The 24213-nt window shown below is 43.6% G+C and overlaps 2 protein-coding genes and 1 long non-coding RNA gene across 9 annotated transcripts in view; 1 reads left to right on the plus strand and 2 right to left on the minus strand.

Moving 5' to 3' along the window:
- LOC126938910 (leucine-rich repeat-containing protein 37A2-like) overlaps positions 1–24213 on the plus strand; it is a 197904-nt gene that overhangs the window by 22240 nt on the left and 151451 nt on the right. For 3 of the 7 annotated variants that reach the window (XM_050763647.1, XM_050763646.1, XM_050763649.1), the window contains exon 1: positions 14956–15282. The exons of 1 other annotated variant lie outside the window; for it this stretch is intronic. Coding sequence is in view for 1 of the 6 variants with exons in the window: in XM_050763641.1 (XP_050619598.1) it covers positions 15081–15282 (202 nt within the window). In the remaining 5 variants the exon portion in view is untranslated. Of the gene's footprint in view, positions 1–14942; positions 15283–24213 lie in introns of those variants that run through there. 3 more of the 7 variants (XM_050763643.1, XM_050763642.1, XM_050763641.1) reach the window with 2 other exon arrangements.
- LOC126939468 (nucleosome-remodeling factor subunit NURF301-like) lies at positions 42–7764 on the minus strand (the record flags this gene model as incomplete). Its single annotated transcript, XM_050764821.1, is given in 5 exon segments — positions 42–67; positions 950–1060; positions 2543–2724; positions 3758–3931; positions 7637–7764. Coding segments are annotated over 5 exon segments (621 nt in total), but the record flags the coding sequence as incomplete, so codon positions are not given.
- Positions 7768–14428, minus strand: LOC126938971 (uncharacterized). The gene is made up of 3 exons (XR_007720268.1): positions 13837–14428; positions 9287–9403; positions 7768–7942 (listed from the first exon to the last, which is right to left on the minus strand). It is a non-coding gene; the product is annotated as an uncharacterized LOC126938971 (long non-coding RNA).

Below are 24213 nucleotides of genomic sequence, written 5' to 3' on the forward strand. Positions count from 1 at the left end.
GGATTACAGGCGTGAGCCACCGTGTCCGGCCTCAGTTTTTTTTTTTTTTTTTTTAAAGAGGCAAGGTCTTGCTGTGTCACCCAGGCTGGGGTGGAGTGGCTCAATCATAGTTCACTGCAGCCTCAAACTCCTATACTCAAGTGATTCTCCTGCCTCAGCCCCCCAAGTAGCTGAAACTATAGGTACTCATCACCTAACCTGGTTAATTTTTTTTTTTTTTTTTTGTAGTACAGACAAGGTCTCATATTGTGGCCCAGGCTGGTCTTGAACTCCTGGCTTCAAGCGATTTTCTCCACTTGGCTTCCCAAAGTACTGGGATTACAGGCATGAGTCAGCTTGCCTGGCCTTTCCCTTTTATTTTAGATAAACTTCCTTTAAAATACCCTGTTAGTAACCATCTTCCTTGCTACAGAAGAGAGAAAGCACCCCATGGCTTTTCCTCAAAGAAAGATCACTGCGGGGCCAGGTGCGGTGGCTCATGCCTATAATCCCAGCACTTTGGGAGGCGGAGGCAGCCAGATCACCTGAGGTCAGCAGTTTGACACCAGTCTGGCTAACATGGTGAAACCCTGTCTTTACTAAAAATACAAAAATTAGTCAGATGTGTTGGCATGTGCCTGTAGTCCCAACCACTCGGGAGGCTGAGGCAGGAGAATCACTTGAACCTGGGAGGCGGAGGTTGTATTGAGGTGAGATCGCGCCACTGCACTCCAGCCTGGGCAACAGGGTGAGATTCCATATCAAAAAAAAACAAACAAACAAACAAACAAACAAACAAACGAGTATGCACAATTCAACTGTAATGGATACTACCAATTTACTCTCCAAAGTGACCATACTAATTTATACCCCCACCAGCCTTGCTAAAAATATTTAAGATATTCATTTTACGGATAATAAAATATCCACTGAGACTTCTGAAAAAACTTCAAATTCAACTCATGTGTACCCATAGGTTCCTTAATAACACCACAATAATCTGGTGCATCATTAGGATCTACTGGTTCAAGGGAAGGCCAGGCCGTCTTATGGGCCTATAATGAAAAAGTAGGCATTCTTACTGTCAGTGAAAATGCTAATTCCATTTAAGTTTGCCAGTTGAGTTACTACATCAATGAACCCAAAAGTCAGTTTTAAATGTGATACATGAAATACTTTATATTGGGTGATTTCTGCTCTAGTAATAAATTACCTAAGATGAGCTTCCTCTACAATAATGGTACTTAAAAGCTGGTCAGAAGACCTTGGTGTGGGGGGTGGAACACAAGCTTAGAAGTCTCAAAATCAGTATTCTGGGCCCTACATGATGAGCTGTCACTGAGTGGTGCTGGCATTGCAATCGCTTCTGTAAACGGGTGGGATGGGTCCAAAGTGTGGAGTCATTACCACAGCTGGTTAATGATGAGGTGGCAGAGATGTGATGTTAAATAACATTCAACCACACATTAAGACTATGATTCCCTTTTTAGTTACTTCAATTCTTGTGATTGTGATAACAATAGGAGAAAGTTTCAATCCAATGCACTATATCCTTTTATTTCCCCCCATTTTTTTGAGACAGGGTCCTGCTCTGTCACCCAGGCTGGAGTGGAGTGGCATGATCATAGCTCACTGTAGCCTCCTGTGCTCAAGTGATCCTCTCACCTCAGCCTCCTGAGTAGCTGGATAAACAAGTGTGTGCCAACATGCCCAGCTAATTTTTTATTTTTATTTTTTGTAGAGGTGGGGTTTCACTTTGTTGCCCAGATTGGTCTCTAACTAATTGATTCAAGTAATCCTCCTGCCTTGGCCTCCCAAAGTGCTGGGATTATAGGTGTGAGCAGCCACACTGGCCTTCTACGTCTTCAGTACATCGGTATCACTTGCTAATCCTGCAAACCATCCCTATCCTGTTTTTTTTTTTTTTTTTTTTTTTTGAGATGGAGTCTTGCACTGTCACCCGAGCTGGAGTGCTGTGGCTCAATCTTGGCTCACTGCAACCTCTGCCTCCCGGGTTCAAGTGATTCTCCTGCCTCAGCCTCCCTCGTAGCTGGGATTACAGGCTCACACCACCACACCTGGCTAATTTTTTGTATTTTTAGTAGAGATGGGGTTTCACCATGTTAGCCAGTCTGGTCTCAAACTCCTGACCTCATGATCTGCCTGCCTCAGCCTCCCAAAATGCTGGGATTACAGGCGTGAGCCCCCACGCCCAGCCCCCTTTCTGTCTTTCATAAGGAAAATAATAACTATTATCTAATCATACTGTTTCTCAATCCATGGGAGTGAGAGGAAGTTTCTTTAAAAATAAAATGTATAAAAAAGTGAGTCATGTTAGATTATCTGAGTGTTGGATAAGCTGAGGTGGTGTGGGGATATGGTAAAGCTCATGACACTGGTACGTGAAGGACTGAAGTTTGTCAAGCACTTCACTAGACTAGCTGAGAGTCAGTAAATAATCACTCTAAGATTGGAAACTTGAAATCCTAGAAATGCTTCCAAAATTATGCTGGCTGATTTCATTTTCAAATGCTGCACACAGAGGGGCCTCACCTGTAAGGACAGAGAACCCTCTTCAACCCCTCATAATCCTTCTCTGTTAGTGGTGTGAGCACTCTCATGGCATCCTCTGTTGACTGGCACTGTGGACAGACATACTTATCAATGAGCTCGGCCTCACTTTGCAAGATGCCAGCGCAGCACCCATGGTACCAATTCTGACACTGATCATGGCCAATAAAAAATCTGCAAGATCCGAAACAGAAATGTGAGTTCAAAACAGATGGGATGATGTTACTTATAATAAATCATGCACCTGAAAATTTGCTAAACCCTGGGATATAAAATAGTTTTAGTTTTATGGTTTTAATACTTTCTAGATTGACATTCCAGTACATTAATTTAGTATTTTTTGATGTTAAGAACAAGCAGTGGAAAAAAATGTGTAAGAACACTGTAATATTGGAGAGCCAATTTAAAGATAAATATGAAACATTTAATTGATTTTAAAGCTGAAAACAAAGTCAAAAATCTTTCAACTAGTACTGTACCATATGGGAGTTCAAAACCCTGTAAGCTAATAACAGAGTCCCAGAGCTTGTACCCAAATTAGTGTTTTTCTTTTTTTTTTTGAGACGGAGTCTCGCTCTGCCGCCCAGGCTGGAGTGCAGTGGCCGGATCTCAGCTCACTGCAAGCTCCGCCTCCCAGGTTTACGCCATTCTCCTGCCTCAGCCTCCCCAGTAGCTGGGACTACAGGCGCCAGCCACCTCGCCCGGCTAGTTTTTTGTATTTTTTAGTAGAGACGGGGTTTCACCATGTTAGCCAGGATGGTCTCGATCTCCTGACCTCGTGATCCGCCCGTCTCGGCCTCCCAAAGTGCTGGGATTACAGGCTTGAGCCACTGCGCCCGGCCCAAATTAGTGTTTTTCTAACCTATAATAAATCACCATTTTAAACACTGATAAAATCCAAACAAGTCAGGCTATTTTAACCTCATTAATTTCTATGTTACATGTTGAAGAATCAAATCTACCATTAAACCACATTTTCCCCAATGTGTCTCAAACATTCACCATGAAGCAAGATAAATTTTGAAGGGTAGGTAAAAAGAGAAAAAGAGAAAAATGAAAAGGAATTTGTAATATGAATTTGTAAATGAAAAGGAAGTGTATATCAAACATATAAAAAATCTGCTTTTTATTTTAAAATAAATAAGTAACCAGTCAGAGCAATTTGGCTTCGTAAATTATTAAATATGATGCTCTTATCAGAACTCACTGTGACTCATCATAAGGTGTTCTGCAGATACAGTACAATTCCTCACTGCTGCCCTCTTGTGCCCATTTACAATCATTACAGATGTACACAACCATTTTCTTAGCCGCCTTTTCTGAGATGCCAACACATTCTCCATGATACCAGTTAGTACAAAGATCATAACCAATATAGAACCTGAAAGTATTCACAATGAAAATAACAATGTAATTGTCATTTTAAGCTGCCTGGTACTTAAATCTGTCTTCCCTGTCTTGCTTCACTTTTTTTTTTACAGGATAACTTCCTGCAATGAATCAGCTAAACATTCCTGAATCCAACCATTCTACCCCTGGCAGACTCCAGTATCTGATGCTCTATCATGTGTGGAAAGAAAGTCACTCACATCGGTTTCAACAAGTACACTGCTTAGTGAAATATGGGTCTTTAAAACATACTGGAATTTGAAAAATAAACCACACACTGATGGTAATGTCTTCATGTGAATGAATGTGTGTAAAACTGTAACAGGCACAAAAACCAAAGCCAAAAAATCAAAGACTTACATCTGTCAAACCTATTCTACAGAAGCCATTTCAATATCAGGGCTATTTCTTAGATAGGTTTGAAAATGTATCTCACAATTTAAATTTGAAAACAAAGCAACGTGCAAACACCAGGTAGAAGTTACACTACAAGGAACATGCAGGTCAGCCAGGTGTAGAAGATAAATGGTCAAAATATGAGATGAAGAAGAAAACTAAGAAAGGTACATAGAGCAATTCAATCTCTACCAGGTTATCTGAATAAACATTCGAATTTAATCAAATTAAAAATAACCTCTCATAATAGAATAAGGCATGGGCCAGTTTTTCGGTTAATATAATGTTTGTGACAATGTGGACAGTGGCCTGGCTAATGGGCAGGGAAAGTGGAAGGAGCTGCTTCAGTTCAACACCGGGGACATGGAGTGGGGAATGATGCAAGGATAGTTATCCCAAATCTGTGAGGGTCTACACTGCTTGGCAAGGCGGAGCTGTATAAGTGTGTGATTGTGGAGTGCAGAGTGGCCTCTGTAATAAAAGACCTAATGACAAAAGGAAAAGTAAATGTAAGAAACGCTTACACAGTGTGTCTACAAGCGTTGATAGGCACTGTGTAGGAACACCATGGCAAAGTCATAGTCATAATCTACCAAGGCATTTCTTGGTAGATTTACCTAGAGGAATGGAAGTCGTCCTCAAGCTTCAAATTGACCTGCTTCATGAATGTGAAGGAATAATATATGGTTATGTAGTTTATCCTGTTACCACTAACTTTTTTCTTTTGTCTTGCTGCATAGCCCAGGCTGCAGGGCAGAGGCAGGATCATGGCCTCCTGCAGCCTGGACCTCCCAGGCTCACATGATCCTCCCACCTCAGCCTCCCGAGTAGCTGGGACTACAGGTGTGCACCACCATGCCCAGTTATTTATTTATTTATTTATTATTTTTTTTTTTTAATGGAGCCTTGCTCTGTCTCCCAGGCTGGAGTACAGTGGTATGATCTCGGCTCAGTGCAACCTCTGTCTCCTGGCTTCAAGCAATTCTCCTGCCTTGGCCTCCCAAGTAGCAGGGATTACAGGTGTGTGCCACCACATCTGGCTAATTTTTGCATTTTTGATATCGCCATATTGGCCAGGCTGGTCTTGAAATCCTGACCTCAGGTGATCTGTCCACATCGGCCTCGTGAAGGGCTGGGATTATAGGAGTGAGCCACCGTGTCTGGCCAATTTTTTGTAGAGACAGGGTCTCCCTATGTTGCCCAGACTGGTCTCAAACACCTGGGCTCAGGTGATTTTCCTGCCTCAGCCTCCCAAAGTACTGAGATTACAGGCATGAGCCACGGTGCCCAGCACTTTTTTCTTTTGAATTATGACTCTAACATGATTTTCACTGCCACAGGTGGGGGTCCTCTGAGGTAGTTTGTGTGTTATCTCCACAAGGTGATAGGCTGTGTTCTGGAAGGATGTTCAGGACTTGAATTTCAATTTTTAGTCACTGTCACTGGATTATCAAACCAGCCTAATTTGGGACAAGAGATTACAAAACACTCCTTAGAGACACTAACTCATCTCAACTAAAATAGGGAGTGAATGAACCTAGCATACTAAAGTGTTAATAATGACAAACTGAAGAATATAAAATAACCACAAAATAATGAGGCAGTCTCGATGGAATGGGCACATGTACCTGTGTGCCTCATTTTATGCAATGTAGGTATTTCAAAGAAGTGTGTGAAATGAATTTCTGTGAGCTGAATATTCTAAACAGGCCAAAGAAGCCTTGTTATTTAAAGAAATTCTGTAGGCAAATCTTTTTAACTGAAAAAGTAAGGAAACTCCTGTTTCAGAAATCATTTAGTATATTGTGCTTAAAGTGAGGCACACTGGTATTAAACTAAGGAAAAAAATCAGTGAATTGGGTTCTACTGTTTACATTATGTATAATTTCCAAAGAGATAAGATAATGAAAAGTGAAGATGCCTAAACTGATTTGTGTTTAATTCAACACACAGCTCGATCTACCAACAAAGAGTTTTCATTTGGCATTTGCAAACAGATGATCACTTAGATAGCACCACCAAATCAGCTTCAGTGTTGCAACCTGAACATCACTAAGGAGACCACAATTTTATTTCAGGAATCAATTAGGTATCCACTTAAGGTATTCCATTAAGCATTCCTAATTCTAATTAATTGATTCTAAATGATCATTTTTTTTTTTTTTTTTTTTTTTTTTTGAGACGGAGTCTCGCTCTGTCGCCCAGACTGGAGTGCAGTGGCCGGATCTCAGCTCACTGCAAGCTCCGCCTCCCGGGTTTACGCTGTTCTCCTGCCTCAGCCTCCCGAGTAGCTGGGACTACAGGCGCCAGCCACCTCGCCCGGCTAGTTTTTTGTATTTTTTAGTAGAGACAGGGTTTCACCGTGTTAGCCAGGATGGTCTCCATCTCCTGACCTCGTGATCCGCCCGTCTCGGCCTCCCAAAGTGCTGGGATTACAGGCTTGAGCCACCGCGCCCGGCCCTAAATGATCATTTTTTAAAGCACAATCAAACTTTTTGGTTTTGTAAAAAATGTGGTTAATTGTGGCTTTAAAAAGCTGGCCTACATTTTAATGTTCAAAGTAGAAGTTAAATATTTCGTAAAATGATAGTAATGACCCCTCCCCCCCCAAAAAAAGAAACTACATTTATGGTTTAGTGCCTCTATAATCTTGTTTATATCACCAAATACAAGTAACAACTGTCAAAAACAGCTTCCAGCTGCCAAATTGTTGGATGTTATGCTTGAGGAATGGGGAAAAGGAACACCTTTTGTATTTTTCTGGTTTTTGTCTCTGGTAAGAAAGTGGAAACTTTGACAAAATATTGAGTTTCAGTATTTTAATACAAAAAACAGAACTGCTTAAAATAATTAAGAAACCGAACCACTCAAATTCAAAAACTCTGACCATTCATGTTCAAATGGTTTCCAGGATTTCATGTATTCACAGGGCTTTGAACAGATCTCAGAAAGGATGCTCCCCATTTTGGGCAACAGTAACACATCTCCTTCTCCAGACATCAATTAGTCGTTGATTTGGAGTTAATTCAGAGGGAAGAGGAGAAAGCAAAGGAGCAACAGAAAGCTTGTTTTTGACAGAAAAGAAGATAACAAAGGACAATCACAAACACATGAAATAGCAAATTTTACTTCACTAGTGTCAAGGGTAAGAATATCGCATGCAAAACCATAGATGAAACATTACTCTTAAATTTAATATTTTCATTTATATCACTCCCAAAATATTCATTTTCTTCAAAACTTTCAATTTCATAGCTAAACTTTCAAGACAAAAAACTAGAGCTCAAAAAGATCTACCCACGTAGATTCATCATAAGGCACTTTACAGATACAGTAAAGCTTTTTGTCCTTAGCAGAGATCATTTTCTCCTTGTTGGACTTTGAGCTTGAGTCTTTTTCCTCTTCCCCCTTCCTCTTCTGGGAAGCAGCAGGTACGGTGGGTGTGGACAGGACAGGGTGTTGCACAGCAGGTGGAGCGGGAGGTGAAGGTGGAGGGGCTGGAGGAGCTGCCGTCACTGGTGGGGCAAGGTGCAGCTACTGCTGTGGCCTGAGCCACCTGCATCAGGTCTTTTTTGTCCTTAATTTTCAGGTCTCTCTTCAGCTCTTCCTGTTGTCAATTAAAGACAATACAAGACTATCATTAGAGTCATGTAAATGCATGATCTGGCCAGAAGATGGTACATTACCCACTCTTGTCGAAGTAGCTCCACAGTTCAGCCTAATGTGAGAGAGTTTTAGTTGCAAACAACATTGGGCTGAACTGTCGAAGTAGCTCCACAGTTCAGCCTAATATGAGAGAGTTTTCCTATATCTTAAGACAATTAGAAACAGAAAACAAAGATTACATAAAAACAACTAGAAAGCTGCTAGTTATCTTCAAAGGAGAGCTGACTGAAAGATGAGCCAAGTGGCTAGAAAAAGCATCGCTCCTGGCTTGCCCCTGTCCCACCTGGGCTCTTTCTGTGGTGGCTCAGAAGGTGATTTCAAGTGTCCTCATCCACTAGCTGCTTTCTTCTAGTTGCTTTTGCTCTCTGTCCTTACAGTGAGGCTGGACATGAACTGACCTGGAGACTCAAAATGTGGTCTGATCAGCAGAAAGCAGAAAAGAGGCAGATTTGCCTTGTTTATGATGATGCTCCTATGTCTAGAATTTCAGACTGCAGGGAGAGTTGGGCAACATAACACACTATTTTCTTTTTTGAAAAGATAATTTCTTTTTTTTTTTTTTTTTTTGAGACGGAGTCTCACTCTGTCGCCCAGGCTGGAGTGCAGTGGCGTGATCTCGGCTCACTGCAAGCTCCGCCTCCCGGGTTCACGCCATTCTCCTGCCTCAGCCTCCCTAGTAGCTGGGATTACAGGCCTGTGCTACCAGCCCTGGCTAATTTTTCTATTTTTAGTAGAGACGGGGTTTTGCCATGTTGGTCAGGCTGGTAACTGTATACTTCTTTCAACCTTTCTGTACATTTGAAATTTTTCATAAAATATTGAGGAAAAATGGAGAAGAAAAATTTAACTATCAAAAATAGAATTAAACTCTCCTAAAGTAGACATGCACGTATATAAAAACCAGAGAGCTATACATTAGAAATGAAGTATTTTGTTTGAGGTTAACATCAAGTCAAAGTCATCAGGACAGGCTATGATTCTGAAATTCTTATTATCATGCTGCAAATTATTCTTGGCTATTATCAGAACCCCAGTAGTTTCCATTGTTTTCACTTCATAAAACTCCAAGTTACAGAACACTATTAGATATTATTTTGGGTATTTACCTGGACTGGGTGGTCCTAAACTGACTATCATAGCCAAGATTTTGGTTACCAGAGAGAACAAATAAAGGTAACAGTGGGGGACTGGTGTTTTAATGGGGGATTCTTCTATCTGAATGTTCAATTCACTGACAATACACTCCTTAAAAAGATGCTGAGGGGATTAAAGAATTGTAAAATACCTCGCTGAGCACCTGGCCCACAGTAGGCACTCAAAAATGTTAGTTACCCCTTCTCTTCCCCATCAATTTTCAATTCTTGTGAATCTCTCCTCTTCTAGTACCACGTTGACGTTGTGCCTTAACCAAAAAAAAAAAAGGAAAGAAAGAAAAAAATATTTATGTCATTTTTGGGGTCCAGATCTCACCATTAAATCCAAGGTGCAACTCATCTTACTTCCATGTACTCCGTGTAATACTAAGAGGATAACTGCAGGTTGCAAGGCAATCTCACAAACACAAATTTTAGTCATCTAACTTTCTAAGAACATATTGTGGCCTAAAGCTCAATGTGCTTTGTTGTTCTTGATTACTACAAAAGGTTTAACTACTTTTTAAAAGTACATTACATGCTGAATTATACTGAAATAGAACATGCTCATTGTAGGAAATGCAAAACATATGAAAAGGAAACCAACTACAATTCTACTATGCTGACTGGTCATTTGTCAATGATAAAAGCTGATCCAGTTGGTTATTTAGAGGAAGAGAATTTAAGTATCCCAATGACCCAGGCACAGTTTTTGCATGGTACTTTACTTAATTCTCCAGTATGTAGTGTTCTATCACATGATAATTCATAATGACATTTACCAATTGCCCTATATGAACATTTTTAGTTTTTTACATTCCCCCAAATCAGACCACTTAACACTTTTGATTATCCATTCCTGTTTTGATTTTGTTCTTTATTTAATTAGGATTACACTGTATATATAATTTTATACACAGACAAGCTCACCCTGGAAAATATCTTTTTTGTTTTTGTTTTTGTTTTTCTATTTTTATTTTTTATTCCGGGAAATATTTCTTTTTTTTTTTTTTTTTTTTTTTTTTTTTGAGAGGGAGTCTGGCTCTGTCGCCCAGGCTGGAGTGCAGTGGCCGGATCTCAGCTCACTGCAAGCTCCGCCTCCCGGGTTTACGCCATTCTCCTGCCTCAGCCTCCCGAGTAGCTGGGACTACAGGCGCCAGCCACCTCGCCCGGCTAGTTTTTTTTTGTATTTTTTAGTAGAGATGGGGTTTCACCGTGTTAGCCAGGATGGTCTTGATCTCCTGACCTCGTGATGCGCCTGCCTCGGCCTCCCAAAGTGCTGGGATTACAGGCTTGAGCCACCGCGCCCGGCCTATTCCGGGAAATATTTCTAATTCAACATACTTTATAAAAAATCATATCTCACATTGCCTTTTAGGGGTCTGAAGATTGTTCTCTGTTATTGTACTAAAACACAGGAGAGCAAAAAGGGATTTATCTGTTTTAACGCCACGATTCATAAAAGGAAATTAAGGGGGGAAGTAAGCTGGCTGAAATTAATAAAATTTCCTCTGATTTGATCTATAGGGAGGGGAGAGTAAGATGGAGATTGTGTTATTGCAATTACTGATCCCCCAGAGACTTCTGAATACTGAAACTTTTCTAATAAAAAAATTACACATTTTTCTAAACAGATCTAAAAGAGGAATACTTCTAACAGATATGAATAAATATAATTCATGATAACTAAGAATGCTTTTTTCTGAAGACGAAGTATATTTGTGCCCAACAGTATTTATATATGAGAGCCTATCATTCTCCAAAAATATGCATGAATTCACAGGAATATTGATGTAGAACATGTGAGAACAAGCTTGGATATGGCTATCTGGGTATCTTTATTAAATATAAACATATTTTTAAGCAAATGGAGAATGGGGAAAATTAATAGGATTATACGTATAGCAGATAATGTATGCAGAAGAGCAGAACTCAGAACCAGGCACTTGAAAGTGTACTTGCAGAATCTTACCTAATCATTTTATCCAAGTTAAAACTGAAAAGGCACTACAGTCGGCCCTCCGTGGCCAAAGGGTCTGCATCCTTGGATTCAACCAACCTCAAATTGAAAATACAGTATTCTCAGGATGCAGAACCCTTGGATATGGAATGTCACCTTTTCATATCAGCAGGTTCCACAGGGCCGACTGCAGGACTTGAGCATCCACATATTTTGCTATCGCAGAGGGTTCTGGAAGCAACCCCTGAGAATACTGAGGGACGGCTATATTAGAAAACACAGGGGCTGGGCTCGGTGGCTCATGCCTGTAATCCCAGCACTTTGGGAGGCCGAGGTGGGCAGATCACGAGGTCAGGAGATCGAGACCATCCTGGCTAACACGGCGAAACCCTGTCTCTACTAAAAATACAAAAAATTAGCTGGGCATGGTGGTGGATGCCTGTAGTCCCAGCTACTGGGGAGGCTGAGGCAGGAGAATTGCGTGAACTTGGGAGGCAGAGCTTGCGGTGAGCCCAGATCGCACTACTGCACTCCAGCCTGGGCAACAGGGTGAGACTCTGCCTCAAAAAAAAAAAAAAAAAAAAAAAAGGGAAAAAGAAAAGAAAGCACAGGTGGTATTTATTAAACATGCAAGAATACATCTGGCAGGATAAAAAAATATAGCAATAATGATTGCCTCTGGAGAAAGGAAGGTCAGATTGGAGCTTATGAAGGAGAGAGATTCATTTTTTCACAGCATACCCTTTTATACTATTTAAACTTTTAAGATATATAGTATTTATAACTTAAAAAAATAAAAAGAAGGCCGGGTGCGGTGGCTCACTCCTGTAATCCCAGCACTTTGGGAGGCCAAGGTGGGCGTATCACGAGGTTTAGGTGTTCAAGACCAGTCTGGCCAATATGGTGACACGCTGCCTCTACTAAAAATACAAAAATTAGCTGGGTGTGGTAGCTGATACCTGCAGTCCCAGTTACTTGGGAGGCTGGGGCAGAAGAATCGCTTGAACCCAGAAGGCAGAGGTTGCGGTGAGCCAAGATGGTGTCACTGTACTCCAACCTCGGTGACAGAGCAAGACTGTCTCAAAAAAAAAAAAAAAGAAAGAAAAGCAGAGTTGCGTAATAAAATAAATAAGGTAACACTGTATTATAACCTAATAAATATCCAATTATAACCCAATAAGTATAAAATAGATACCCATGATTAGCAAACACCTGCTAATCCATTCAAATAAAAGTTTTTTTTTTTTTTTTGGGGGGGGGATCTGTTTTGTTTTGTTTAATCTTTCTCTTTTTTTGGTGGGGATGGTGATGACGGAGTCTCATTCTGTTGCCCAGGCTGGAGTGCAGTGGTGCAATCTTGGCTCACCGTAACTTCCACCTCCCAGGTTCAAGCGATTCTCCTGCCTCAGCCTCCTGAGTAGCTAGGACGACAGGCACAGGCCACCATGCCCAGCTAATTTTTGTGTTTTTAGTAGAGATGGGGTTTCACTATGTTGGCCAGGTAATCTCGAACTTCTGGGCTCAAGTGATCCACCCATCTGGCTTCCTAAAGTGCTGGTATTATAGGCCTGAGCCACGAGCCTGCCTACCCTTTTCAAACAAAATATGGGCATTTCCATTGCCTAGGTCTTCACCTTGTCTACTTTACTGACTTGCATTACTTACCTAGTCCCTGGAGACATATACACGTTTGCCACCCTTGGAGCTCAACAATTCAATATTGTATTGAATGTATTTATTTGACAATTAGTGCTTGTAGTTTAATTTTCATTTCACATATGTGTTCCATTTTCCTAACTAGATTGAAATAAGCCATTTTTCTTTCTTTATTTTTTAAAAATTTTGAGACAGGGTCTTGCTCTGTCACTCAGGTTGGAGTGCAGTGCTGCAACCACAGCTTAGTGCAACACCCACCTCCCAGGCTCAAGCGATCCTCCTCCCTCCCCTTTTCGCGTAGCTGGGACCACAGGTGCGCACCACTATGCCCGGCTAATTTTTCAATTTTTTTCTAGAGACAAGGTCCTGCTATATTGCCCAGGCTGGTCTCGAACTCGTGACCTCAACCCATCATCCAGCCTTGGCCTCTCAAAGGGCTGGGACTGCAGGTGTGAGCTATCGCGCCCGGCCAACTATTTTTCTTTAAATTACTTTTTGGTTGTCAGTTATCTCAATAACTATTAATATATGTTTATAAAACCTTTCTCTTATCTGAAGAGCTGACCTCAACCACTCAGGGTTGAGTCCCTGTGATAAGGTTTCAGAGTGCCTGAAATATCATGATTCGTCCCCTGGGCTAAGCTGAGACCTAGTGACTTGTCGGGTCAATGAATTAAGGTTATTTCCCGATAATACAAACATGTAACACCGTGAAGTAGGCTTTAGGCAAGATTCCGTCTTTTCCACAGCAAAGGAGAGGTAAGTTCTTTTTTTTTTTGAGACGGAGTCTCACGCTGTTGCCCAGGCTGGAGTGCAGTGGCGCGATCTCGGCTCACTGCAAGCTCCGCCTCCCGGGTTCCCGCCATTCTCCTGCCTCAGCCTCCTGAGTAGCTGGGACTACAGGCGCCCGCCACCGCGCCCGGCTAATTTTTTGTATTTTTAGTAGAGACGGGGTTTCACTGTGGTATCGATCTCCTGACCTTGTGATCCGCCCGCCTCGGCCTCCCAAAGTGCTGGGATTACAGGCTTGAGCCACCGCGCCCGGCCAGGAGAGGTAAGTTCTTATTGAGGTGGTCGAGATCCTACCTGAGACACTGGGAAGGTGGCGGGAGATTGGAACATGCAGTAGTTGCGTTCTGGAGTTTACTGAGGTTTTCCCAGTGGGGATTCCGCGCAACAGGTGTTAGGGCCCCCCTCCCTCCGGGCGAGCAGCCCGGGGCGTGGCTCCTGGCACAGATTCGGAGCAGTTGTCATCTGAGTCAATTTCAGGACTCCAAGCTCCAAGCTTCGGAGTCTCCCAAATTCTGGGGGCTTGTCTCTTTGTCCCCTCAACCCGACCAATTACCCTCCGTCGCTGGCGCTGCCCGGTCCCTTAGGTCGCTCGGGCCGCCCCCCTCCGAGACTTTTTTTTTCTTTCTCTGGCTGGCTCTTTCAGCCACAGTTTCCCTAGGGGGCGAGAGGGGAATGATATCTGGGGGTTCTCCTGCCTTCCTCTCCGAGCCGCGGAAGGGGAGACGCGGGAGGAGGTCCGGCCGGCTTTGGGCTCCAGCCAGGGGTCCGCGGAGACTGTGGTCTCCGAAGGTCTTAGACGCCGAGCATTTCGTGAGCTGTGCGTCTCTCTAAGCCGCGCCAGTGCGCCGGGAGTCCAGCTGCACCGAGCGCTGCGCCGAGCCCAGGCGCCGCGGGCTTTCAGCTACGGACTCAATGCTCCCGTGCTCCCCCTAGCGGCCGCCGCGCCACCTCGCCACGTCCCAGGCTCGTCGGCGGCGCAGCTCACGTGACCGTGCTCCAGTAGACGGAAGAAACAGGATGGCGGTTGAAGGCTATCCGGACTGGGGCCCCAGCCGCTCGGATTGAGCCTTCTCCCTCCAACCACCGGTCGGGACCCTAGTGCCCGGCCCCTTGGGCTCCCCCATCCGGCCCCGGCGCTCCCCACCGCCCCCACTGCGCCGGGCCCTCCCGGCCCGCTTTCCCTTCTCCCTCGGCCTCGGCTCCAACGTGAGGGGCCGGCGGGGCAGGCTGACCAAGCAGCCCGCGGCTCCCGCTGCGGAGCGCTGAGCCCCGGCCGGTCGCCGCCGCCGCCCAGGTCCGGACCCATTCGGGGGCTCCGCTCGCGGCAACGCGGTAGCAACCGGGGCAGGTGGGTCGCCGCCAGGCTGAAGTGGCGCCCAAGATGCGGCTGATCTCGCCCAGGGTGGGCTGCAGTAGCCAAAGGAAGCCGCCGCTGCCGGCCCGGCCCAGCACCAGCGCCCGGGGCTGGCGAGGAGGCGGGGGCAGCCACCTGGCCCGGACCACCGCGGCCGAGAGGGCGGTCAACAAAGTCGTTTAGGATGACCACGAGAGCGAGGAGGAGGCAGAGGAGAAGGACGGCGACGCCGAGGAGACCCAGGAGTCTGAGGACAACTAGGAGGAGGGGATGGAGGAGGACGACGATGACCGATTATACGGAGGAGCTGGAAGACAACCACGAGGACGCCAGTTACTCCACGGAAAGCAGCTTCAGGAACCATAGAACCTACAGCAGCACTCCAGGTACCCACCCAGCCCAGTTGCTGCAGACTCCTTCCTCACCTCCTCTGCCCTCCCCCCTTGCTCACTCCTGTGCTGTGCATCCTGCTCCGATCTCCCCCCCAACCCCGCCGACCCCCAGAGGGGTAGTGCGAGGGCACATCAAGTGGCAAAAAACTAGATTTATAAGAGGAAAGAGGCGCATTGTTCAAAATAGAGATTACATTGTTGCGGTTTGCAGGCCACACTTGCTTGCTCTCTCTCCACTTCCCCCGCCAGCCCCCTCTTTTTCCTCCTTAGACTTTGTGCCGGTGCAGTGTCTCCACCAGGCAAGATTGAAACTTTGGCAAACACATATCCATTGCTTTCATTTTTCTCCCCTTGTTTTGGTGTGATTTTCTGGAATGAAAGAAGCCTCTTGTTTTGCAAACTTCTTTGCATTTCTAATGTGGCTCCTTTCGGATTTTTATTATCTGTTCCTTAAAAGGGAATTAAGGATTTGGACAGATTGTGGCACACAAACACACACAAAAACATGCCTGTTTTCACACCCCTAGCTGTGGTTTCAAAATTGTGTTAAGGAAACGGATCATTTGGGTTAATAGGGGAACCTCATCTGGTCCTGTGTGCTTGTTTTTATTCTTCGAGTGCTAATGGGCCCGTGCTACAGTTGCTGGTAAATGGCTGATTAAAAAGCAAAGCAGAAAGCCAAACAAGACCCAACCAAATTTGGTAATTCATCCGATTCAAAATTGTTTTGGTTAAATCAAAAATAAAAGCACAAGACCGCAGGAACGCGCGTCTTAACTCATTTGATCGCTTTGCCTTGCTTGGGAATGCGGTTTCGTGTAACCTGTTGTAGAAGATGTGTAGTTGATCATCTGGACATAATTGCTGAAGATGAACTTTTGGACCAACTTCTGAGTCACACAGCGTCAGTATCAGATTTCTTACACAACGACTTTTTCTTTTCACTCTATTTCTGAGGAAAAAGCCCTCCCGAAATCCGCAATGAATTTCTCCATGGTAACCCCTCTTCTGTTTTCACACAGAAAAGTTTCTTTAGGCTGGTAGTGAGATATATTTTGTTAAACACGCCCCGCCCCCCAAAGGCTGCTTTGTATTAAATACGTAGTTGCAATGTGCTAAATTGTGAAATTAACATAACCGAAGCAACAACCGGCAAGACTTTTCCTTTATAATTTTGGAAATCTAGATTAATTAAATTAGAATCTGTTTTTCTTTTCTTTTTTTTTTTTTGACTCGGAGTCTCGCACTGGCGCCCAGGCCGGAGTGCAGTGGCAGGATCTCGGCTTACTGCAAGCTCCTCCTCCTGGGTTCACCCTGTCCTCCTGTCTCAGCCTCTCGAGTAGCTGGGACTATAGGCGACCGTCACCACGCCTGGCTAATTTTTTGTATTTTTAGTAGAGACGGGGTTTCTCCATGTTGGTCAAGATGGTCTCAAACTCCTGACTTCAGGTGATCCAGCTGCCTTGGCCTCCCAAAGTGCTGGGATTACAGGCGTGAGCCACGGTACCCGGCGTAGAATCTGGTTTTATTTTTATTATATATATATATTTTTTCGAGACGGAGTCTCGTTCTGTCGCCCAGGCTGGAGTGCAGTGGCCGGATCTCAGCTCACTGCAAGCTCCGCCTCCCGGGTTCACGCCATTCTCCTGCCTCAGCCTCCCGAGTAGCTGGGGCTATAGGCGCCCGCCACCTCGCCGGGCTAGTTTTTTGCATTTTTTAGTAGAGACAGGGTTTCACCGTGTTAGCCAGGATGGTCTCGATCTCCTGACCTCGTGATCCGCCGTCTCGGCCTCCCAAAGTGCTGGGATTACAGGCTTGAGCCACCGCACCCGGCCAAAATCTGGTTTTAAAAGCATTTAAAATAAAAAGTTTATGAGGAAATATTTGTGAGGAAAAAGGACCCTTTTTCCTTGAAGTGAGGTGTGTCATGGCTTTCTCAGAGAGGCTAGGGTAGTAGAAGTGGTTAAATTGAAAACTTTCTGTTTTTTTATAAATGCTTACTTATTGGAGAAGTAGGGTAGTATTATATTAAGCCAAATGTAAACCCACGTAGGCTGTCCTAACATAAACTGAAAAAGGTAATTACTTTTGCCCGATGGTCAGAATCGTTGTCAGACTTGTCCTGGGAGGCTGGCTGAATAATGAAGGGAATGAATCAAGTGTCAGGTATTTATGTCTTATAGAAAAGTAGAAAAGAGTACATGTAAATTCTTGCCAACTTAATTTTAGTACTTTTTTTTTTTTTTTGAGACGGAGTCTTGCTCTGTCACCTTGGCCGGAGTGCAATGGCGCAGTCTTGGCTCACTGCAACCTCCACCTCCCGGGCTCAAGTGATTCTCCTGCCTCAGCCTCCTAAGCAGCTGGGATTGCAGGCGCCCACCAGCACACCTGGCTAATGTTTGTATTTTTAGTAGAGATGGGGTTTCACCATGTTGGCCAGGCTGGTCTCGAACTCCTGACTTCGTGATCCGCCCACCTGGGCCTCCCAAAGTGCTGGGACTACAGGCGCAAGCCACCTCGCCAGGCCTAGTACGTGTTTTATAGTAACAATTTTTACCTTAAGAAATCACATGTTGGTCTTTGTACCCAGAGCCGGTAATTGAAACATGGAGACCGGATTGCATACACCCCTGGAGGAAGTTTTTTCTGGTTAGAGCTGAGACATTTTGGCAGGGCAGTTCAGCTAATTTTAAGTCCTACTTAAAGGCCTAGCAAATAATATTTAGGATTGATGGCTCTGCATATGCTGACTTAAATTACAATTTATAGCTAGGTGTCCTTTAAAAAAAAGTGTTTACTTTGATACTTTTGTGACATTTTGTTTTTCTTTTTTTGAGGAGGAGTTTTGCTCTTGGTGCCCAAGCTGGAGTGCAATGGTAAGATCTCAGCTCACTGCAGCCTCTCCGAAGTTCAAGCAGTTCTCCTGCCTCAGCCTCCCGAGTAGCTGGGATTACAGGCATGCACCACCATGCCTGGCTAATTTGGAATTTTTAGTAGAGACGTGGTTTCTCCACGTTGGTCAGGCTGGTCTCGAACTCCTGACCTCAGGTGATTCGTCTGCTTCAGCCTCCCAAAGTGCTGGGATTACAGGCGTGAGCCACCATGCCTGGCCTGACATTTTGTTTTTCTTAATGACACTTGGAGCCTACTGTGTGTCTACTTGTCCTATCCGTATATGAAATGATTAACTCTGTAGAGACAGTATTGAGCTTATTCCCCTGCAGCTCCTGTAACAGTGTTTCGCACATAGCCCGTGCTCATCAAAAGTTGGTTGGATAAATTATTGTTAGTAGATGAGAACTTGGAATAGATAAGTTTTGATAATTCTACAGCGGGTGTCATAACCCCTAAATATTTTGGATTTAGGAAACTAAAAATTGTCCTAATTGTTTTTTTTGGTTGTTGTTGTTCTTTTCTAATTGGGTTTTGATGGACAATTTGATCACTGAATGTTTTTATTTTTATTTTTTATTTATTTTTTTGAGACAGAGTCTCGCTCTGTCGCCCAGGGTGGAGTGCAATGGCACACATGATCTTGGCTCACTGCAACCTCCGCCTCCTGGGTTCAAGCAGTTCTCCTGCCTCCTCCCGAGTAGTTGGGACTACAGGTGCACGCCACGACGCCCAGCTAATTTTTTGTATTTTAGTAGAGGCGGGGTTTCACCATGTTGTCCAGACTGTTCTCGAACTCCCGAGCTCAGGCAATCTGCCCTCCACCGCCTCCCAAAGTGCTAGGATTATAGGCGTGAGCCGCCTCACCTGGCCCAGTGAATGTTTTTCATTGCAAGAGTTACTTTGTTTTTGAATTGCTATTTCATATTGCTTGCCAGGCATTTTCGTTTATTGGCTGCGATGTTAATTTGAATGTTTTACCTTTTGCAACACATTATTTCTTAAGATTATGGTAAAATGGATGTGACTTTTTTTTTCCTTATTTCTTCTAAAAACAAAACGGGGTACATGTGCAGAACGTTCAGGTTTGTTGCATAGGTATACGTGTGCCATGGTGGATTGCTGCACCTATTACCTATTGACCCGCCTTCTTAAGTTGCCTCCCCTTAAGTTGCCTCCCCTCGACCCCCGGCCCCCGCGGATATGAGTGACATTTTGAGTTCTAAACTTTTAGAACATGCCCGCTTGCCTCGAATGAGTAACAGCACATGACAGTGAGTTGTTTAGGCTCAGTACTAGTTTCATCGGTTTTATAGTCTGTACTTCCTGGGTGGAGGGCTATCAGGTAAATGTGTAGATGGAAGAAAAAAATTTTAGAACTGGTTTAAGATATCCGAATAACACATAAAAAAGTATGACTGATGAATTTGAATCCTGTTGTACTGCTAAGGCTGAAAGAGGAATTTACTTTATTGGTAATTTAGAGTAATTTGATTAATTTTTATAGTTTACAGTGTTGGCTAAATTACTGACATGTGACATTCCTAACAAGAAAAATAACTCACTCCTAATATAAGAAATAACTCAGTATTTTGTAGCTAATATAACTTAATGCAAAGACATTAGTTGATATTACTAAAGTCATGAAAGGTTTATTTATTGAAGATAAATATGGAAAAAATGTAAGGATGGCAACTTTTTAGTATAAAATTGTAATCACCGAGTTTTGCTTAAGCTGAAGCCATATGGCTGAATAATGCTTTAATTTATTTTGACTTTTTAAATTCAGAATTACTTCAGCCTATAGGTTTTATGACATTGCCAATATGATGAGAAGGATTGTATAGGAAGTGTTTTCAATAGCCATTTGGTAAAGTTCTGACAGCACTTTGAAATTAAGCATTTGCTAATTTTAAGAAATTATGTGTAAAACAGAATTGTTCTTGTGTTTCAGTCTCAGTCTTGTGTGATACTTCTGAGAATACTTACCTGGAATTTTAAAACTTGGAACCTCTGATGACTTCATAAAACAAAAGCCCTGGTGTTATCCTGGGAGAGTTAGTGATTTATGTCCTCTAAGAATTGTGACAGTGGAGATCAGTGGCAGAGATGCCATGCGTGAACCATAGATTTACCTCAAACAGAATTTGTCACTGGTTTGATAATATTATTCCCACCAGTGTCAACTTAATATCTTTTCAGTATAATTTCTGATTGCTACAGGCGAGGTACAAAGTGCAGTGGGCATTTAAAGGAGGGTGAGATTATATACCCTGTTTAAGGGGATTGGTGTGGGTGTAGGCTTCCTGGATGGGCTTGTGGAGAGTAAGGACAGGCAGATTGAAGGAGGAAGGGGGAAGGAGCAGGAAGAGTGGCAGGCACTTGTTGTAAAGTGTGGGCAGTCTCAAGTAACTCGGTTTAACAAGAGCCTCAGTGTGTGAATAGGAAATAAACCAAAGCTCCCTTGTATGCTGTGTTGGGCAGTACCTAGAGGATCAGGCTATAGCAACTGTACTTTCCCCCTCATCTGTAGAATAAGGATGGGGCTAGACTGTGATCCTCAAGACCTTTTTCACTCCTGAACACCCCGAGGGGATATGCTGTATTCCCAGCAGCACCATGCACAAACATGAAACATAACCACATCACATCACAGAGATGCTGTTGAACCACTGGTGTAGCCCTTTCTCCAAAATTGAGAGAATTACTGGGGAAGTGGCCTGAAGCTCTCTCTCAAATCTATTTCAAATCTTTAATTTTGGGTATGGGATGATCGGAAGATCTTGAAAGAGTGGGGTGTAATTTCAGGGGCATGCCACGAAGTTTAGCATAGCTTCTGTTCTGCAGGATGGATTGACAAGGACAAGATAGCTGGTGGGTTTTGTAGTCCTGAATGGAAGATCAGTCCAGGAGGTACTTTAGAGTTCTTCAGGCCTTGACACATAGAGTGTAGAGGGAGGAATGCATCACCTGTTCCTCCCTAAGAATGATAGTACTTTCAGGAACAATAGGGAGGTCAAGATTATAAGGGAAATTAATGACATCTGTTTTCAGGTATCAGTACCTCAAGAGGTTAAACATGGGAATTTAAATGAGAGCCAAAAGGGTTTTGAAAAAGCTGGACAGCATGATTTGTGAGTAGTCGAGAGGCGTGTCCTAGTTATGCAGTAATAAATAGTCTTGCATACAGTTCGTGCTTTTTTTTTTTTTTTTTTTGAGACGGAGTTTCGCCCTGTGGTGGAGGCTGGAGTGTAGTGGCACGATCTCGGCTCACTGCAAGCTCCGCCTCCCGGGTTCATGCCATTCTCCTGCCTCAGCCTCCAGAGTAGCTGGGATTACAGGCATGTGCCACCACGCCTGGCTAATTTGTATTTCTAGTAGAGACGGGGGTTTCTCCATGTTGGTCAGGCTGGTCTCGAACTTCGGACCTCAGGTGATTCGCCTGCCTTGGCCTCCCAAAGTGCTGGGATTACAGGTGTGAGCCGCCGCGCCCGGCCAGTTTGTGCTTTTCTATTGTGCTCACCCAGGGGCGTGTTTGGAAGTTTGTATTGAAACGTGTATAACAGGACTGGGGATGTTAAGACCAGGAGCTCTGGTCTCTTCTGTTAGGTCCTCCTCTCCTCAGCCCTCAAGACCCCGTGTCTTCTCTTTGACTAAAGACCCGTAATGGTGGAGACATGGGGGTGAGAGTAGTAGTCAGGGTGGGCAGGTGGTAATCTGGGTAAGGCAGGAGCAAATCCTAGCTGATGCCCTTTTCCCTTCCTGCTCCTTAGCCAGGCTCGAATCCCGCTTCCTGGGAGATCTTCCCTGAGTCCTGTTGCGCACCTTGTTCTTCCTTCTCTTTGAGTGCCTGTTGACAGTGGCTATGATCTCAGCACTAGCTTAACACTGACACTAATTATTCTAATTCTTTTTTTCCTTTTGAGACGGAGTCTCACTGTGTTGCCCAGGCTGTTCTTCACCTCCCTCCTGCTCATCCCCTGGCAGCCACTAATCTACTTTCATTCTCTGTTGATTTGTCTCTTAGGGAGTTTTCTTGTTAAATGTAATCATATAATGTATGACTTCTGTCATTTAGCCTAATGTTTTCAAGGTTTATGCATATCTTAGCATGTATCAGTACTGTATTTGAATAACACTTCATTGTATGGTTATACCACTTTTTTTTTTTTTCCCCATGGAAACAGGGTCTTGCAATGCTCAAACTCCTGGGCTCAGGCTTCCTGCCTCAGCCTTCCAGCCTCCAGAGTAGCTAGGGTTACAGGCACACACCTCTGTGCCCAGAGACCATGGTTTGCTTATTCATTTTGTAAGTTCATGGACATTGGAACTGTTTCCACTTTTTGGCTATTATGAATAATGCTGCTAAGCACATTGGTGTACATGTTTTTATCTATACATATGTTTTCATTTCTCTTAGGTATATAACTAGGATTATTTCCTGGATTATTGCAAATTCAATTTTATTTTATTTTATTATTATTACTTTTTGACACAGAGTCTCACTCTGTTGCCCAGGCCGGAGTACAGTGGCATGACCTTGGCCCACTGCAACCTCTGCCTCCTGGGTTCAAGGAGTCTCCTGCCTCAGCCTCCTGAATAGCTGGGACTACAGGTGTGTGCCACCATGCATGGCTAATTTTTGTATTTTTAGTAGAAGGGGGTTTCACCATGTTGGTCAGGCTGGTCTCAAACTTCTGACCTCAAGTGATCCACCTGCCTTGACCTCCCAAAGTGCTGGGATTACAGGTGTGAGCCACCGCACCTGGTAGAAAATAATTCAGCAGTTAGAATGAATCCTTAATGATAGATTGGTTAGGCTGGGATGTGGTGAGGGGGAGACAAGGAGTCAAGCATGAACTGACTTCTGAATCTCCTGTTTGAAATGCTTGTTCTCCGGTTCCATAAATAAATAGCACTTGAACATAAATGTAATTGATTTAGTAAGGCCATTTTTACTTCCTGCAGAAAGGGTACACTCGCCAGCAGTTTTGCCACGAGAGTACACCGAACAAAGAAGACAGGGTCATTTTTAACCTGATGCGTCTATCCTACTGCTGTGTCCCGTTTCCATTGGCTGGAACGGGACCTCACATTCTGTATTTGTCCTGATTGGCTAGTAACTTAGAACTTTTTTAAAGAGGCAAAGGTAGAGGGGAACAAAGGAAGGAAGAAGTAACTTGTGGAATGTTGAGAAAGGTAAAACACTTTTAAATAAGGAAGAGGAACAGGCTATGACCTAATGCTTGCTTGGACCACTAAAAGCATGCCAGGGCAAATATTTAGGCTACATTGTGGGAGCTAAGAACATAAAGCACATTTATTTCTTTATTACGGCTAGCAGATATTTAAGAATGTTAGCACAGGTCTTTGAATAAATTTTGCTTCTAAGAGAAGTTACTATTTATTCCTAATTAGGGAGGAAAGTCTTTGGAGAGGAACCTCTACTTTACTTTTTACATCTCTCTTATTTCTCTTTTCCTTATTCACTCCTTATTTCTTCTCTTCATCTCAAATTGATCTAGTAATATTGATTTCTTTGTAGTTCCCACACACATAACTCCTAGTCACCCATCCATCACCTTCTCCAGCCTGCCTTCTCTGATCACCATTCCCTGTACCCCCAGGTGGGGCTGAGTTCCTTTGGTTCCCACCCCCTTAACCTCCAGGACCATGTGTATTAATTGTTTTAGTTTCCAAATATTTGGGGATTTTTTTAGGTATCTTTCTGTTACTGATTTCTAATTTCATTTCATTTTGTTCAGAGAGCATACTTTGTATGACTTTAATTTTGCAAAACATTTTTAGAGGTTTGTTTTGCACCCCAAAATTTTATCAGTCTAAGGAATGTTCCATATGTAGTTGAAAAGAATTTTGTATTCTGCTTTTGTTAGGTGGAGTATTGCATGAATATCAATTAGGTCAAGTTTGTTGATAGTGTTATTAAGATCTGTCTTTCTACTTGTTCTGTTGATCACTGAGAGAAATGTTGAAGTTGACAGCTATTGTGAAGGATTTGTCTGTTTCTCCTTG

This window comes from Macaca thibetana, chromosome 16 (genome assembly GCF_024542745.1).
Source record: "Macaca thibetana thibetana isolate TM-01 chromosome 16, ASM2454274v1, whole genome shotgun sequence".
In the NCBI taxonomy this organism is placed as follows: domain Eukaryota; kingdom Metazoa; phylum Chordata; class Mammalia; order Primates; family Cercopithecidae; genus Macaca; species Macaca thibetana.